The 18,763-nt window shown below is 40.0% G+C and overlaps 1 protein-coding gene across 3 annotated transcripts in view; it reads right to left on the reverse strand.

Annotated features, from left to right (window-relative positions):
• Positions 1–18,763, reverse strand: part of LOC139934119 (cadherin EGF LAG seven-pass G-type receptor 2-like) — a 125,825-nt gene that overhangs the window by 24,776 nt on the left and 82,286 nt on the right. For all 3 annotated transcript variants that reach the window (XM_071928408.1, XM_071928406.1, XM_071928407.1), the window contains exons 6-17: positions 11,273–11,382; positions 10,374–10,675; positions 9,531–9,697; positions 8,677–8,823; positions 8,282–8,555; positions 6,859–7,118; positions 5,946–6,129; positions 5,370–5,566; positions 3,530–3,736; positions 2,533–2,716; positions 1,706–1,958; positions 996–1,175 (exon numbers count right to left, since the gene is read on the reverse strand). In XM_071928408.1, the coding sequence (XP_071784509.1) occupies positions 996–1,175; positions 1,706–1,958; positions 2,533–2,716; positions 3,530–3,736; positions 5,370–5,566; positions 5,946–6,129; positions 6,859–7,118; positions 8,282–8,555; positions 8,677–8,823; positions 9,531–9,697; positions 10,374–10,675; positions 11,273–11,382 (2,465 nt within the window). The remainder of the gene's footprint in view (positions 1–995; positions 1,176–1,705; positions 1,959–2,532; positions 2,717–3,529; positions 3,737–5,369; positions 5,567–5,945; positions 6,130–6,858; positions 7,119–8,281; positions 8,556–8,676; positions 8,824–9,530; positions 9,698–10,373; positions 10,676–11,272; positions 11,383–18,763) is intronic.

An 18,763-nucleotide genomic window follows, 5' to 3' on the forward strand; every position in this document is an offset into this window, starting at 1 on the left:
TAAAATATTAATAAATAATAATAACATGCATTTGTACAGCGCCTAATACAGGGTTTCTAAGCACTGTATACTCAGTACTTTCCCGAGTCCAATGACAAAATATGACAGGTATATTACTCAGGTGAAAACCATGGGTAAAAACCAAAAATTAATATTCCAAACCAAAATTAATATTCTTTATCCCTGATGCAAATTAGACATCTTTTAAACCCGAGTCTTGTTTAGAGCACACCATCTCTTCAGTGGAGTAAGTTGGCTAATCTAAATGCTTTGGCAATTGTGTTGTTGTCATCGTAAGGAGTACACCTGGCACTTAACAGAAACAACACCTCTATCTCAGGTAGTTATTTATTTATTTCCTTTAAAACCTCCAAAAATGGAGAAGAGAAAAGGGTAAAAGTACATCAAATTAACAGTTAAAGGTACACAAACAAGTTTAAGTAATAATAACAAAAACAACAATAAATACATTTGTAAAGCGCCTTTTGCAAAAGTGCATAAAGAGAACATACAATGAGTGAAAGATACATTTACAAGTAAGCAGATTACAAAGAAGCAGCTTCAAACAAATGCGTTTTTAACAGAGACTAAAAACACAAAATCAGGCAAGTCATTGGACCCTACGAAGATCTCCTGACCTCTGTGAAAAAGCGTAAATTGAAATGGTATGAGCACATTTCACGATCACCAGGACTTGCTATTAAAAGACGATCCTGCAAGGCACTGTACAAGGAGGAAGAAAGAGAGGCATGTAGAGAAAAGGGTGGGAGGACAACATCATGGAGTGGACGGGCCTCACGCTGAATGACTCCCTGAGATAAACTGAGGATCGAATAGGATGGAGGAAACTGACTTACGGTCAGAAGACTACGAGATAGATAACTGGTAACAGATAAAAACATTGTTAAGAACTAGCCTGGCGAATATGCACAGGAAGACTATTCCAATGAAATGGAGCAGCGTAAGAAAATTATCTTTAAGGGAAGTCAACTTACAAAGAGAAGTTCCAGAAGATACACTGAGGATTAAGTTGATTAGAACCTCCGTCTGTTCTTAACTCAAAGATAACAGGGGTCACCAGGTCATGAACACTGCTCTCGGTGGCCAGATGATCGTACAGGGAGAGTGAGATGACCGGTGAGTTGATGATTTGACCAACGGATCCCTTTGCTGATCTATGGGGGTAAGGAGAGAAAAAATTGATCATATTTAAGCATGTTTTATAAACTTGTTTCAAATCGACGAGATTGAAGGCAAATGAGTCCCTTAAAGTTTGTCCCATTTTCAATCAATACTTGATTATTATTAATGAACTATTCATTTGAATAAACAAAATTAAAAAGGCTGACACCATTCACTTTTCAACTTTCTGAAGTTAAGAAAACAGATATTATCAATTAACAGGTAAAAGCATACATCAAAAACACACATAAGCATATATAAAAAAACGATAAAGGGGTAAAAGCATACATTTATATCTAATACAAACACACAAAAGCATAGTTGCAAACTCGCATGTAAAAATAGTTTTAAAACACGATTTCAAAAATTAGTAGACAATACACTATGAACCAGCATTTATAAAAATAGTTCAAATTTATTAGGATGGGGGGTGGGGTGGGGGAGGGGGGCTTGTTTTGACTTACAAACAAGGCCCCCCCCCCCCCACTCCCCTTTCCCTAAAAGTCTACTGGTAGTGACTTACTCAACGCTTTCATCTGATTGGTTAGGCAGCAGATGACCAATGGTGTTGTACTTGATGTAGCACGTGACGGCGACATTACTCTGGAGCGAGATCTGCGTGGGGTCTTCCACCTCGGGCTTGGGCTGGATAGCGTTACCCGGGAAGTGAATCCGGTTGGTATCCCGCTCAATCCCGTTATCCCATTGGACCATTCCGTACTGGGGGATCACTGTGGAGGTGAAGTTCTCGCGCAGGATGACATCATGGTGCATAACTGGGGAAATAAAATTGAGTACACGTTAAACTCGCATCGGGGATAAAGAATGTGTTTCACTCATACACTGATACGCCTAAACACTGTGTACTTAGTATTGGTGCCACTAGCACCTAATAAACCATTACATGGTGCTAGGTAAACAGGGCTCATTTCATGGCGCTGCTCACAGCCGAATTCTGCGCTTGCGATCACCATTCCCCGCTTACGTGCAAGCGCCAAATGTCTGCGCTAGCCTTGTAAGCGTAGGATGTCCAATTAACTGGAGTACGCATACGCAGAAGCCAAAATTTGCTGCTAGCTCGTGAAACACGCTTGCCGTAAGCACAGAATTCTCTTCTTCCGTAAGCGCTGATTCTGTGCTTACGGTAAGCAGAGCCATGAAACTGGGCCAGATCTCATAATTCCAACCTAGTCCCACATACCTTGCAGGAACATACTGACAGTTGAAGCAACTCAACCGACACTGAGTGATGGATATGAGCGCTTCATAAGAATCCACTGTTATTATTATTATTAGAAACATTGGCCACAAGTGATTGATTTTAGGATACAGACTTGTTGATGATCTTACCAATATGTGGAGACACAATGGAGAACTCTGGGGTGTACGTGTAATCAGGCGTTTTAACGATGTTAGCTCCGAAGGCTTCCAGCCCTGACATGACCTCCGACACACCCTTAGAATGCATCTGGATCACTTCCCAGTGCTCTTTGTTCTTGGGGTCCAGCAAGTGGCTGGAGATCTCAACGATGTTCTGCAAGAAACCAAAAAAACCAAAACACAATAAGCCTTTTTTGAGATATAGCGGACAAAATGCTACAACACTATAAGTTTTGGGTAAATTTGTGTATACATACACCCTACCTCAATAAGGGTTCTAGGGTTAGTAAAGGAGTTCTCAGTACCAGTTGTTAGATGTTTTTTCTTCTTCTTTTTTTCTGCTAATTAAAGGCACTGGACACTATTGGTAACTACTCAAAATGATTGTTAGCATAAAAACAATCTTGGTATTGAGCAATGGAGAGCTGTTCATAGTGTAAAACATTGTGAGAAACTCTCCGACACACAGCGCTTGCAGTATCTTAATAGTATTTCATTTCTTTATAGTATTTCAGTTGAGCAACTCAAAAGTGTATATATAAGAACATCAATTTGTGAAATAAAGTTGTTGAAGTCTATCCCTGTGTTCCAGTCATTACTTTGCAAGAAAGAAAGTATAAATAACTGGTAATCTTGCAAATTCAAATATGTGTAAATCTCTTTTGTGGGAGTGTTGGCTCTGAAAAGAGCTGGTGTGGTCTCGACATTTCAAACAGTGGTTGCATTTTATTAGCTTTCCTGGGTGTACCCCGCGGTGCTCACTCGGGTGAGCCCCTGACAAGAGCTAATCGAATGATCACACTCACCCTCTCGTGGTGACGCCATGCACCTGGGGCCAGCCCCCAAGTGACCCACTCAACAAGCAGGGCTTTGGGGGCTGACCCGGGTGAGCCCCTGGAATGACGTCAAAGCTATTCGAACGCACCAGGGGCAAAACAGGGTCGACCATTCTACATACAACACTTACCTTGGTGAAAGAGCTCTTGATAGCAGCCGTTACATTCAGCCCTTCTTGTTTACTCTCATGATTGAGTACAATCATCAGTACACTGTAGGTGATGTTAACGTCTCCACCATACATGGTTTGGGTCTCCTCGGTGGCCTGGTGGACCTTCTCGACTACTCTGAAGGATAGGTCAGGGTTCAGACGCTTGGTGTGTTGGAGCTCAGACAACTGCAAAGTAAAAAAAACACAACAACCACATGATATCTTTGTAAGGTAGTGGGTTTTAATATCGGGTGAAACACATATTATAAGTTATCACATAAGCGCGAGTGGAATATGGAAAACTATAGCGCTTCTGAGTCCCATATCCAACGAGGCTGAATGCAGAGTTGGATATGGGGTGCAGACGCGCTATATTTTTTTCGTATTCCACGAGCGCGCGTGTTATAACGAACTTATCTCCCAGTCTCCAAGCAATGCGCAAAGTTTAAAATTTCAGAACATTTTTTCGCGACGAAGGTAATTCTTGGACTGTCCCTATACGTAGCGTGACGCATTGACACTCACAATACACTCACAGCACTGTGCAACAAAAACACTGGAAGTAGTATAAATGTTTTTATACCACCCTCCAGTTTCGAACATCTGATTGGTGGATAAGCGCGTACTGGAAGATAAATGTAATTATTGTTTGAAGCTTTGCAAGGTGCGGATAAATAGGCAGAAACTATAAATAAATAGTAAACGTGCGGGTTGTACTCGCAAATTTACTACTTATTCAAAGTTTCTTCAAACATACATGTACATGTAATGGGATGTGAAGTTCATTGATTAAAATTCAGTAACTTTTTTTAACTGTCCCGGCTGGGTAGTAGCAATTTAGTTTAATTTTGACCCCGGAATGTACACGACATTCCTGAGAACATAGCTCTGTGATTTTGAACTGAAACCTCTACAGCAGCCGATTTCACGAAACGCTAGGATTAATCCTATCTCGAGTTAGGACGAGTAACTCGTCCTAACTTAGCATGGGTTCAATGTGTTGTAACGTCTTTAGATACAGAATTTAATTCAACTTAAGTACTAAGACGAACCCTAAGTTAAAAAGAGCTTGGTGAAATCGTCGGCAGGTAAGTCATATAACATACACCATTATTCACAGTGAGTAGGGATTCATGTCATGGCCAAAAGCCTGGGGCCAATTTCATAGAGCTGCTTAAGCAAAAAAATTTGCTTAAGCACAAAATTCATTGCTTAGTAAAATCAGATTACCAGCCAAGACTCCACTCAATTGTTATGCTAAGTAAACAACAGCTAAATACTAGTCATTTATAAGCAATGTATATGGCACGAAATTTTGGCCAGTAACATGTGTAAAATAAGCGAGCTATTTTCGTGCTTAAGCAAATTTTTTGCTTAAGCAGCTCTATGAAATTGGCCCCTGATCTACAAAAGTTATCACAACCCTTTAAAGGGAAGGTACACGTTTGGTAATTGCCACAGACCAGTCTTCTCACTTGGTGTGTCCCAACTTAAGCATACAATAACAAGCCTGTGAAAATTTGAGCTAAATTGGTCATTGAAGCTGCGAGGAAATTATGAGACAAAAAACACCTTTGTTGGACGAATTTGTGTGCTTTCAGATAGGAATAAAAGACTTCTGGCTAGAAGTCTTTTATTATTTTAGTGAAAAATTATCTGTTTCTCAAAATCTATGCTACTTCAGAGGGAGCCGTTTCTCACAATGTTTTATACTATCAACAGCTCTCCAATGCTTGTTGCCAAGTTAGTTTTTTGTTAATATTTGTTTTGAGTAACTACCAAACGTGTACCTTCCCTAAAAGTTGCCAATAATTCTTACCATATCCTCTAGTGGTTGGAATGCCTCAGACAGGCAGTTGAATAGATCTGGTTTGAGCCAGTTATTATCCAAGGAGCATTCCCTTGATGCTTTACCGACAGACCCTGTAGGACAGTCTACCATTGCAACCTGGTTGAACTTGGTATTGGGCCACCAGATACCCTCTGCGTACCTCTTCGGACAGGAATCATACACCACTGTGAAATGACAAGTAAGGTTGGAATTGGAAATATACCAAACTGGTTAAATAACTAATTTTACTCATTTCTCTATATATGTGTGTACTCAAGCATTCAGTTAACACTCACATTCACCATTTGATCACCGTTAACTCATTTTGACAAATGGCAACCCACCCCAAACACAGGTCACAAAAGAACCTTCAAGAGTTTTATTTCCTATCTGAAAACTGTGTGGCCGTTTCGATCTAATAATTGTTTGTTTTACAACTATTTTTCTGAAGGCATACAAACCGACCGCTAGAGACCGGTCAGCGCATGAAAAAGTTAAACATTTTGTTCCAGTAGAAACCCAAACCAGCCACAATGAGACAATTTTATATGAGACGCTACCCACCTTCACATCCTCTCAATGTAACCTCAGCATAAGGATCAACGCAGGAATCACAGGCTCTTCCGATGACACCCCTCTTACATTGGCACTGACCGGTCCGTCCATCGCATTCAGGACCAAAGGATCCCTCATGGAAACAGTTACATGGGAAGCAGGTATCGCTGTCTTCAGGTTGGTAGGAATATTCCTGGAAGGCAAACAAAACAAATATATTTGTTATATCACAGTTATAGATAGTGAATTTGTATTGGTCCATAACCAAATACTCGCGAGTCACAATTAGTCCAGGGATGTGACACATGCAGTAGGCTGTTGAAAAAAAAAAACCTGAACTAAGATCACAAAGCATGAAGGCTTGTGAGTGCAAAACCTGAAAACCTGCTTACATACTTTGACTTTGTAAGCCCTACTCTGCAATCTGGGGTTTTCCAGATGGTGTTTACTTCTTTCTCTAACGAACAAATTTGAATAAAATATAATAAGTAATTAAAAAACAATCAGATTACCGGTTAAAGCCATTGGACCCTTTCGGTAAACAGTGTTGTCCAAGGCCCACACTTGGTGTACCACAACTTCTATATCAAATAACAAAATTTAGGCTCAATCGGTCATCGGAGTCGGGAGAAAACAACGGGAAAACCCCACCCTTGTTTCCGTGCGTTTCGCGTGTTATGACATGAGTTAAAAATAAATCCGTAATTCTCGTTAACAAGAATTTATATTGTTTTGCTGTTTTCTCAAAAAGTAAAGCATTTCATGGACTAATATTTCAAGAGAAGTCTTTCACCATTGCCTTCTGTAAACCCTGTAAGTTATTTGTAAATCTGTGAACTTTTATTTTTTTTTCTGAACCGAAAGGGTCCAATGGCTTTAAAAAACACAGGAATCATTTCCCTGCGAGTCTGACAGTACTCACCTCACAGTAGCATTCCCCGGTCGTCTTATTACAATCCGAGTTGAAGCCTCTCTCTTCATCGCATTCACAAGGTCCGCAGATCTTAAAACCCCACCAGTCCTCGTCACATTCCTCCACTCTGTGTTCACAGTGATCACCGTAGTACTGCTCCGAGCACTTACAGATGTAGCCGTTAGGAGAGTTTCTAGAGGGGAGACATTGTGATCCGTGCTGGCAGACGTTGAGATCACAGGCGCTGGTACAAACTGGACCATAATGACCTAAATGGGAAACGAGAAAAACGAAATCAATCATTACAAATCTGTAAGGATATCGGGGTGTTCCAAATGGTCTTTACTTTCTGATTTTATTTATTTATTTGTTCCCCCAAAAACTGGACTTCCAGTTGAAAACAGAGAAATCACATCCCTGCATTTTGTGTCGTGACTACAAATAACCACGGCTTAATCACATCTTTAATATGAAATATAAATACCACATTAAGTAAGCCACCATTTCCACCCGTTCCATTACATTCTCTTCAGATCAATGTACCAAATGTCCAGTTTCTTATTTCCAAACAGAGATAGATGAATACACTGCTGATGAGAAAGTTCATGTTTCTAATCCATTTGGGGGGGGGGGGGGGGGGAGATACCGTCGTGCACTTATCATTAATTCCAGCCATGACCACATTCAGCCTCCGGGTTGAGATCATGTGAGAGGTTAGCTCAGGAGCAAATGGACAGGCAGTGATTGATGGATTGATACCTCGAAGGAGTGTCTAAGGCGAGCATCAACCCTAACATCAACGATCACATAACCCCCTCGCCTTATTCACCCGACCTGCCTGACCTACTTTATGTTCCACTTGCAGGCATGATATTTTGGTCAGTGGAACAAAGTGGGAATGTTTTTTCGCGTACAATGGTTGACCGACATGTACACATGTGGCATAGGCTTTAACAGACTTTTCAGGGATATAATCACAATTTTTCTTAATTTATTCAAGGGCCAAAGAAATCTAAATCAGAAATAGAAAAAATTTCATGCATGCATTTGAAATGAAATGAAATTTACAAAATTAAAGATTGTCTTCCTTTCTTTATTTGATCAGGACCACTGTTGACAAGACTTCTAAGACTGGCAGTACTTTGTTTTGTTTTTGCTATTTGTACAACATGACTAAAGCCCGGTTCATACGTCCTGCGAATGCGAATACAATACAAATGTTGATATCGCAAGTCACAAATTCACAATGAATAAATCGCAACAGTTGAACTGTGTTTCACGGGAGTTGCAAAAACAGCCATGTGGTGTCAAAATTCGCATCGCGTTCGCATTCGAAAGGAATTATGAACCAGGCTTAATACGGTAGACTATTCAGAACAAAGTTTTGTGCATCCTCCGCTGTTAGTCAGTCGTCAATGTTCTTAATACTCACCTTGTCTGCAAACACACTCATGTTTCCCCCACAGATCCATGCAGACACTAGAGTCTGGGCACATGGCAAACTGACAGACATCCACCTGATCACATCCCACTTGGATATTCAGCTGTTCGCTATCTGCCAGGGCCAAGACCGCATCTCCAACCTTCATTCCCTGCATGCAGCCAGTGAATTCACGCCGAAGACTGTCGGCGGTCTTCAGTAAGCTACCGGCTTGAATGAGGGTGACAGTCTGGTCTGCAATGGTGTCCTGTGCCGCAACAGATTTCTGTGAAATTTTCCATGAAGAAGAAAGTTAATCACAGTTAAGACGCTTTAAAGAAGAAAGAATAAAATTGTAAATAAAGTAGAAAGAATATCATGCCTGAAAGTCAGAGAAAGCCTTTTACCGTGTGTTTGCCGAAATCCAGTGTAAGGACAATCTGATTGTTCTTCCACTCGGCAGTGAAGTCGTGCCATTCGCCGTCATTCACCGCAACACCATCCAACTTGACTGCCAATGAAGAGGTGCGGTAGAGTATCTCACCAGAGTCAATCTATAGAAGAAAAAAAAATCAAAATGTGTTAAATGCTGCCAGGTGAAAAGAAATAGTTGGGAAAATTTCACAAATGAGCAAGTGAAGCCCGGTTCCTATTCCTGCAAATGCTTCGTGCCAAGCGAAGTTTCTTGCGCCACAAGAAAAAAAAAAAAGCGCATACCGATTACTGCATCACTAAATTTTGCATCACATTCGCAGGAATGCATAACGCCAAATGCTAAAGGGACGCTGAGCTCACGTGCACGTTTTTATGCACAAAGAACAGCTATCGTCAAATCACTTGCCCTCCTTTGACCCCAGTGAAGGCACTTTTTGACCCCAGTGAGGGCACTTTTTGACCCCAGCAAGGGCGCTTTTTGACCCCAGTAAGGGCACTTTTTGACCCCAGCACGGGCGCTTTTTGACCCCAGCAAGGGCGCTTTTTGACCCCAGTAAGGGCACTTTTTGACCCCAGTGAGGGCACTTTTTGACCCAAGCAAGGGTGCTTTTTGACCCCAGTGAGGGAACTTTTTGACCCCAGTGAGGGCACGTTTTGACCCCAGTGAGGGTGCTTTTTGACCCCAGCAAGGGCGCTTTTTGACCCCAGTAAGGGCACTTTTTGAGCGATGACATCACGTGCAAGGGGGTCTATAGTGTCCAGTGCCTTCAACTTGTTGATGCCCATTCACGGATAGAGTACAAGGCCTGTTTGGTGTACTACCTACCTCTATTTGTATGTTGATTGAAGAGGATAACTCAATGTTGAGCAGCAATCCATTGATATCTCTAGTGCGGAATACTACTCGATTCAACCATGGGATGGTGATGGGTGAACTCTGAGCTGGGAAGGTCAACATCCCATTACCTTGGAAGGACACCACGTCTTCGTATTCTGTTAGAAGGAGAGAGGGGGAGGGGGTGAGGGGTACCACAGACATATGGTTATATACACCCTCTGTATAGTCCTGCTTTATATTTTGTATCTCTCATGATTTCATTGCTTAAATGTTTTTGTATTGCTTTGTGTACTATAATGTTTATCTATATTTATATCTAATTTCATATCTAATTTCATAGATGTTAAAATATATTTTTAGCATTGTGTACCCCACATGTGGGGCGACAGATCTACGGATCATACTATGTATTTGCTTTTGCTGTCCCTTGCCCATCTTGGAGTATATATTTGTTTTGTATTTTGTTTTGTACTGTTATGGCAAATAAAATAATAAAAATACTGTTTGTTAAGAAAACATAAGGATTACTAGGGGCAAGAGCGATTGACTTCAATCCTTAACAATTTATTATCTTTTGTTTCTGTGCTCTGTTGAGTGGCATAGTGTTACTCTTGTACTTGTTTTGTCCTTACAATACATAATGCCTTTGATGGGAAATTAGTATAAAGTCAACATTTTATTTAAAAAAACAAACACAAATCTGAATTCTGCTCGCAAAATGCTGGTGTGTGAAGCCAAAAATGGGCGGAGAAAAATTACACCTTCCATTCTGTTAATGCATTCAGTGTAAAATAATTTTAGGAGAAGTTTAGCATAATATGACTTGCGTACCTTCCTGACAATTCCGGCCGCCCCATCCATCTGGGCAGAGACACCTGTACCCATTCCATTCGGTCAAGCATTGACCGCCCTCAATCCCGCACGGATTGCTGGAGCAGAAGTCCTGTAGATGAGAGCACCCCGGTAACGTGTCTCCCATGGGTTCCAGGTTGGTCGCTGTGGCCATGTCTAAGAGCTCACTGTCTATGTAGACGTCTTGGATACAGCCTACAAAGTCTGTGTTGACCACAGGGAAGTCCTCAGGCAGCATTGGAAGGCCTCCCAATAAGAGAGGACCATTCATGTCCAGAAATCTATCGAGAGACAAATGCTAAGTCATCAATCCTGAACTCGCAAATCCTTTATAGGGCAGGCCTGATACTCCACGGAGGCAATGAAGGTGATTGCCTCCATGCCCCCTGGTCATTGCTTTGTTGCCCTCGAAATGCTCTGGTAGAAATTTTGTCTAATTTCCTCATATGGTGCCCTTTACCAAGGAGAAAATGCCTTGTTGCCCCTGCCCTTTCAAAAACAAAGCATACAGGCCTGTTTGACCATGAGAATCTGTAAGGGTCTGTGTCTGTAGCAACAGATCTCAAAATCTAAACCGGACCGCTGCCCCGAGGATTGTGTTTTTTTGCCATCAGGCAAAAGTAATTTAATATTCAAAGAAATGTTCAAATCTGTTGACTTCTCGCACTCAAATACACACAGTTTAATAGTCACACAGTGTGGGCAGTTTTTTTTTTCTTTCTCTTTTTAATTCTGCTCTTGTAACAAATTTTCTGGTCCAGTAAAACTTTTGAGCTACAACCCCTGCAATGTTGTGGATCCCCCCTTCTTTTTCTCCCCACCATGTTCTCGAATTACTTATCTTTGATCAATCTTGTTCCAATTGAAACTAACTTTACCTCATTTTCCCAGCTTGTGTTACCGATGCTGCGCAGGAGTAGTTCCCAAGATCCATCGCATGTTCTAGCGATACGGCAGCATTACAATCGTCTAATATCAAAGTCGCAGTCTGCAAAACAAAAAAGGAATAAATAAAAAATAAGAAGAATGCAAAATCTTTTTGAAAATGGTGCTGACAAATATACACCAAGTTATTTTAGCGAAGACACAGATATTCAATTCAGACATTTGTTTGACCAAGAAGATTGGTATTAATTCAAACATGGAATTGGTGAACTGATTATTATCTGAAACTCAGATAAACATAATTGGGGAAAGTAGTTGTATGTATTAAACTTTTTTTTAAGGATAAGGTCTAGTAATGTAAAACAAAGTCCCACATACATTGCAGGAAACACTGTTTGTTACAGCGCCAGCGAAGCCACTATTATTATTTGATATTGTAAATCAGAGGAATAACATGCACAGCCTTATAATAAACATTTTTTTAACCTACTTTCTTATTTAAATTTAATCAGTCTAAATTCATAACAAATTGAGGGTCTTTTATGCGTTCGGCTGAAACCCAAAACTTTTCCCACTCTTAAGATGTCCGATCATTTTTCATGTTTTTGAGTCAGTTAGGCTCGATGGCATCCCCTACCACTCTTAACCGTATAATATTTCTAATTTCATTCCCCTTTTCACATGTTCTTTAAATATCGCTATCATGGATGCAGAGAAAAGAAGAAGAAAAAAATACACTTTGGCAAGCAATGGCCAGTCTGAGTCATTCATTTATGCATTCATTAAACAGAGCAGGAACAAAGAGAGGTTCACGCCGGCGGTTTCGCATTTCGGCCGTGCGTGTCTGGGATGCTGCTGGCAGCAGGTGTACCTGGTCTTCCTCGTCAGGAAATATCATCAAAAGTGAGAGGGGGGGGGGTGTGGAGACGTTTACCGATACACTTTACAAGTGTTTTGTGTAAATTGTCAGCTCTTGTTGCATTACTCTGTGATCTACTGACCTTATTTCTAGCAAACGATTGTGTCTACTTTGAAAGGACGTTAGAGAGAGAAACTGGGCCATCCTATTCATCGAGGAATCCATAAGGGACACGGATTCTAAATCAAGATGGAAATGGATCTTATTTGCTCAGTGGCCCTTTGTTAATGTTTAACCGCTCAGAATTATTTGGAGAGTGTAATTCCATCTGGAATTTCGCTTTCAATATTACACCCTTATAATGGAAAATTATTTTAAGCTTAATGTGAACACCACATTCAAGACAAGCCAAGTAACTGAGTCCAAGAAACAGATAGTGATACCAATCCACAAACATGTAGTAGAGCTTGGTTTGTTTGGTTGAGCAGACCGATGTCATCAATCACACTTCTATGCCTATCTTTTTATGAATAACTTAACTCACTTATCCGTCATGCTTGACAAGTCATCAATAAATAAAAACCCACTTAATTTCATTAACATAAACGTTGAGATACTCCCGCATAATGTAAATTACTTGTTGCTGTATTTAGAAGAACCATCAAACCCATCGTTGCATTTCGTCTCATCAAAATTCTGACAGTCAAACCATAAATAAATAAATAAATAAATAAATAGATAGATAGATATAAATAAAGTGTGTGTCACGTTCTGTAAAACATTATCCCCCTCTCCCGCATCACCCCGTGACCCAGTTTAATTTTGAAAAATCTTCCTTCGATTTTAAACACATGAGCAATCAGGAACTGTAGTGGTGTGTAATAAATCTTACTGCTGCGGCTTTTTACAAGAAGCAATAACAGAAGATGAAAGCTACTTCAAGCAACAAATTGACTCCATGGCTCATTAAGCGCTGTGCTGCTTCACCCTTTGCTGCTGGTGCATCAAGGTGCAACAACGACTCTACTCCAAAGATCTCTTGCAGAGTCTGTGTCTGCCCTGAACTGACGATAATGTGCCGTAAGATTGATGGAGAGAGAGGCAAAGCGTTCTGCCTGAATTCATCGTAGGGAAAAGGGCAGCTTTTCAGGTGTGAATACTGGGAGGGGGATCTTTGTGCTTAGCACGGTCATTGTACGTAAAGCTAAGGATTATGGGGGGGGGGCAGGTAAGAAGGGTGGTGACATGAGTGAAGTACATGTTTTTATGTTCTGGGACTTAGTAGAAGAGCGATTCAGATTTACAGAACACATACTTTTAAACGTTGAAATGTCTTGACATTGAAAAAAGGTCTTATTAAAAAAACAAAATTTATATTTTTGCTTGTGAGGAAAACTTACCACACAAATTCAGTGCTTCTTGGCAGAGTGACTTAAACAAATACTCACATACAAATATTCCTTGCTCACCCGGAAAGTGTCGATTCTTGGTTTTATACAGTTAAGCAGTGCCTATCAAAGATATGGTGGCCCCGAAGGGACATCGCATAACGCAAACGTGTGCGCACACGTATGCAATGTCGTGAAACAAATCGCGAATATATGCGCACACATATACAATATCGTGAAACAATTCGCGAATATGTGCACACACGTATGCAATGTCGTGAAACAATTCGCGAATATGTGCGCACACGTATGCAATGTCGTGAAACAAATCGCGAATATGTGCGCACACGTATGCAATCTCGTGAACCAAATCGTGAATATGTGCGCACACGTATGCAATTTCGTGAACCAAATCGTGAATATGTGCGCACACGAGTGCGATTTGTTTTGCAATGTCGTGAATTTTATTGCATACCATGTTGCATACCATGTTGCATACCATTAGGATGATGTCATAGTTGTGGATAATTTGTTACCGATCTAGGGAGTACTGTGGTGCTACAGCAGGCTCCCTCTGTAAAGCATGTGTATACCCAGGAACTTGGCACCAGGCCAAGGACGACCACACGCCTCGCTTGCCTCACAACAAAGATTACTGCTGCAATGACTACCGCTTATCTCACTCTTGGAAAGAAACCCCCCAGACCATTAGACATTTTATTCAAAGGTATGCAACATGGCATGCAATAAAATTCACGACATCGCAAATAATATTCGCAGACGTGTGCGCACATATTCGCGAATTGTTTCACGAGATTGCATACGTGTGCGCACATATTCACGATTTGGTTCACGAGATTGCATACGTGTGCGCACATATTTGCGAATTGTTTCACGACATTGCATACGTGTGCGCACATATTCGCGAATTGTTTCACGACATTGCAATTCGTGTGCGCACATATTTGCGAATTGTTTCACGACATTGCATACGTATGCGCACACGTTTGCGATATCCCTTCAGGGCCACCATACAAAGACCATTTTTATTTCAAAGGAAACTATTTTCAAGTATGATTTTTGTTCACAGAGCTCAGGAAAGTACTGATAGTATACGGTGCTAACACACGTCAGTGCATTTGGGTCAAACCAAAATAATATTTTCAAGTAGTTTGAAACCTTTTCACTTCGTCCCAGTATAGTCAGTACAAAACTAACACAGAAGTAAAGACAAGACATCTGACATTAACAACACCATCACTCCAATTCTCATCACCGCAAACATCTTATTGGTCGCAGTTCTCAATATTCAATTATCCAATTAGCACGACAACTCTCACCATTATCACAACATTTCTGAAAATGGTACTTCCTTAATCAATACGCACAAAGCTCAAAGGTGTATTCTACAGAGCTGTGATTAAAAACTACAGACACCATCAACCCCAAGATTGGGGGGAGAGCCCATCAAACAATTAGTCTTAATATGGATTTCATGAGTGAGTCACTCCGAGAGAGTCTTCTTGTCTCCGATCCTAATATAGCGAGACGTAAAAGTGTTGATGAACCTGTCCGCTGTCATATATCTGGTTATTGTTTTGTTGGAGGGTTTTGGCATCCGTGCAATTGATGTGACAGCAAACAGCTTGGGTTTGGGTTATTACTGGTTTTCAGAGCGTGTTGACAGCGCACTGGGGTAGTATGAACGAAACTACTCAAACCTACTGTTCAATTATTTAAATTTAGCTGACACTAGACAGAAACATGGGATGTCACAAATATATGAACAGGTGAAATGTTTTAACGAATGTCCCAATATGATATGAGTTAATCATTGATCAGACGAACAAGACTGTCAAATTCTTGCTAGTTGCAAGAAATACATGGTGTTTCCCCCAAATTTAATATAAAAAAAAATAGCCAAACAAAAAAAAAAGGGTGAAAAAGAGGGGGTTTTAGAAAAGAAAACCACGTTCACAAAAATACAATAACAACTCTTCGCAAAAACATTTAGTTTCTTTTTTTTTAAAACAGTAAAACCCACAGCTTTGATTACTTTCAACAATTTATTCTAAAAATTTATGATTGTTTATAATAAACATGCTGGAGTAGCGCACCAATCCTGCAGTCCTAATCATACATCTATTACAAACATCAGAATTTATGTTTATTTGTAGTAGCAGTAGAGCAAGAAAGCCTCCAGCCACTGGGAACGACAGCGTCTCTATCAAAAACCCGTCTCCCCTCTGATCGGGTATCACTCGCCATCCCTCCCACCCTCTCCAATAAAAAAAAAGTACACAAATTTAATAAAAGACAAAAAAAGAGAGAAAAAAAGATGATGATAACAATATGACCTGCGGCCTAGAACCTTAGATTAAAAAATCCTGAAACATAACACTGGCACATAAATGTTTGCTTTAGTCTCAAGACAGTTAGAGACCATTCCGATAAGACGACCCACTCCACACCTTACTCCTCCCCTGATTCCGATTTGTTTCAATGTTTAGACAACGTCGAGCTAACATTAATGCAATTTTTTGTGCCGACCCCAAGTTTCCTGTTGGTTCAGGTTTTTATTATGTGAATGTTTCAGGCTATACACCCCTGCAGGCATTCTCTCCTTTCACTTTTTTTTATATTATTATTTTTTACTTGGGTCCTGTTTGTTGCATTACCATGGTGGCTTCTTAAACTGTGTTTTTCATGTTGGTTCAGGTTTTGAATGTTTAAGCTATACACCCCTGCAGGCATTTTCTCCTTTCATTTTTTTCTTCTTTCTTTTTTTAGTTGGGTCTTATTTGTTGCATTACCACGGTGGCTTCTTTAACTGCGTGTGAGTCACCGTGGCCTAGGGATTCTGTTGAGTTTGCAGTTCAATGATATCACTGCTTGTTTGTTACAACAAAGTCTGAGGAAGGTTGTGTAGTAGTGCAATGCTGTTCTATTTTATACATATAGCCCGTTATTATTACAGAAATCCCTACTGGTAGCCTAGGATACATAGCAACGCTCGTCAATTTAAGATCAGAGAGAGAGACTTCGCGTCCGGAATATTTTAAGACGCATACTCTCCGTCTCCAAGTGGGATTCATTCCTCAGAGTCTACTGATCATAGGAAAAACAACATCCTTGTTTTACTCTCATATTCTAATTTATTTTGAAAAGCGCTTCGGGACATTGTGTGACTGAGGCAGTATTCAAGTGCAGCTTACTATTATTACTTTTTATTGAAATGCTCTGAAACACTTGATGCACTTGTACACAAATAAATATCTTTTTACTAAATATATGTCAATGTTAAATATGCATGCACTTGTAATTATGGTTTGTCTGTTTGTCTTTTGTAGAGTTTTAGGAAAATTTTCCTTTTATTTTTTTGTCTCAGATTTACTGAATTTTTAATAATGCAACTTTTTGTGTCTTTTAATATTGTAATTATCATGTAATTCTGCCTTTTTTGGCTGCAATGTGAATTTAGCAATAAACCAAATAATATAAACAATCAATAAAATGTTTCTCTTAGGCTGATGTGCACTAATTTAGAGCAGTCCTGCAGTTTCAAATGGAAACCAGATTGACAATAAAAATCATCAACAATCACTTTAAAATGATATATATTTCATATGACATACACACTTGAGATGCAGTTGACCCAAACAGATTGACAAAACCTGCAATTTCATCAACCCCCTGACTACAGTTTCCACAACTAATAAGAACGCACCGCATGTATGTATCTTTAGTTGGTGTTCAGTGTACACCTATCAGTTTCCTCGCATTGATCACGTTTCTTCATGTTTTGTAACATATTCATGTATCCATGTAATAGACACATAAATGTAACCCAACGCACCAAGACCCGGATCCATAGACTATACATCACTCCTCAAACCCAAATCTTAATAAATTACCATGAACATAATCCCACCCCAAACTAGGCCTAATCAATTTCTTATTGTTCTCCTTCCTCTTGTCCCCATTTTCAATGTTTCTAAATCGCGTCCCAGCGAGAAAAGGCTTTTAACAGTAGCCCAGGGGCCTTTTTGAACTCCTATCAAGTAGCGTCTCGCTCTAGTCTGCATCAAAATTGTTTTCTTCCTTTTTGGTCGCGTGCATAAAGGCATGGGGCATGAATAAAGCAAAAAGTGTTGAACACACATACAGTACGCAAACAAAAAACAAAACCAACAGCGGAATATGGATGGTTGAATTGTTGAATATAAATTGTGGAATTTGTACATAAATGGTTTGTGAATACGAGGCCAATGAATATCGAGTGCTGATTCTATAGAGGAGCCAGATCAATCGTCTTATTCAATTAGGAAACATTTTACTCAAACTGAGGAACCAGAGTCCTCCTTTTCCAACTCCCTCTCTTTGGAGGTACAGACACGCCCATCCTCCTACCCCCCCCCCCACTAACATACACAAGTTGTATTCCACTCTACATAATAATAAATATATTTTCCGGGTGGATCTTTCCATAAGCTGTTTCTTCTGTTAATGGCATTTTCACCACAAAACAAACTGTTACAGGTATACAAAATAACATAGTAAAATGTTGAACAACACTTGACATAGGTTCATGCATCAACAATGATCAGCAGGTTTGACCCCCTTGACGAACACATAAGGACAATATCCCGACCCCCCCCCCCCCCAAATTTTTGGAAAATAGTTTTATACCTAAAAGCGTATGTAATGATAGTCTGTAATCAAACTTGACATTGTTGACACTTTCAGTCACACTATCAAATCATAACCTTTCCCTAAAACCAAGATCGACTTCTACAATCTTCACAATGAAAGCCAATTCAGAGGCAAAAGCTTCAATGTAAGGTTGCAGAATATTAAATATGCTTGTGCTTGAGAAATTAAAACATTCCAATACGTTTACATGCAGCATAAGAACCCCTTGTGAAACGACAAGATCTGCTTGTATCATGACGTTTGACACAAACACACATCTGAAGATCCACCCAGTTTTATTTTAGAACCGAACAAACGCATTTAGACAGTACTGAATAATAAATGCATTAAAATCGAATTATGACTAGCCTGACCTTTCAGTTTGGATTCCTAACTCGCTCATTCCAAACCTTGCTACTACAGAATTATACATCAACCTAACTTGCTTATTTCAGCTACGACAACGACGTCGTAGAATAAAACATGAGTCTCCACACCATCAACTGACCTGTATCATCTATGATTCATCATAAACAAGAAAATAG

Source organism: Asterias amurensis, chromosome 2 (genome assembly GCF_032118995.1).
Source record: "Asterias amurensis chromosome 2, ASM3211899v1".
Taxonomy (NCBI): domain Eukaryota; kingdom Metazoa; phylum Echinodermata; class Asteroidea; order Forcipulatida; family Asteriidae; genus Asterias; species Asterias amurensis.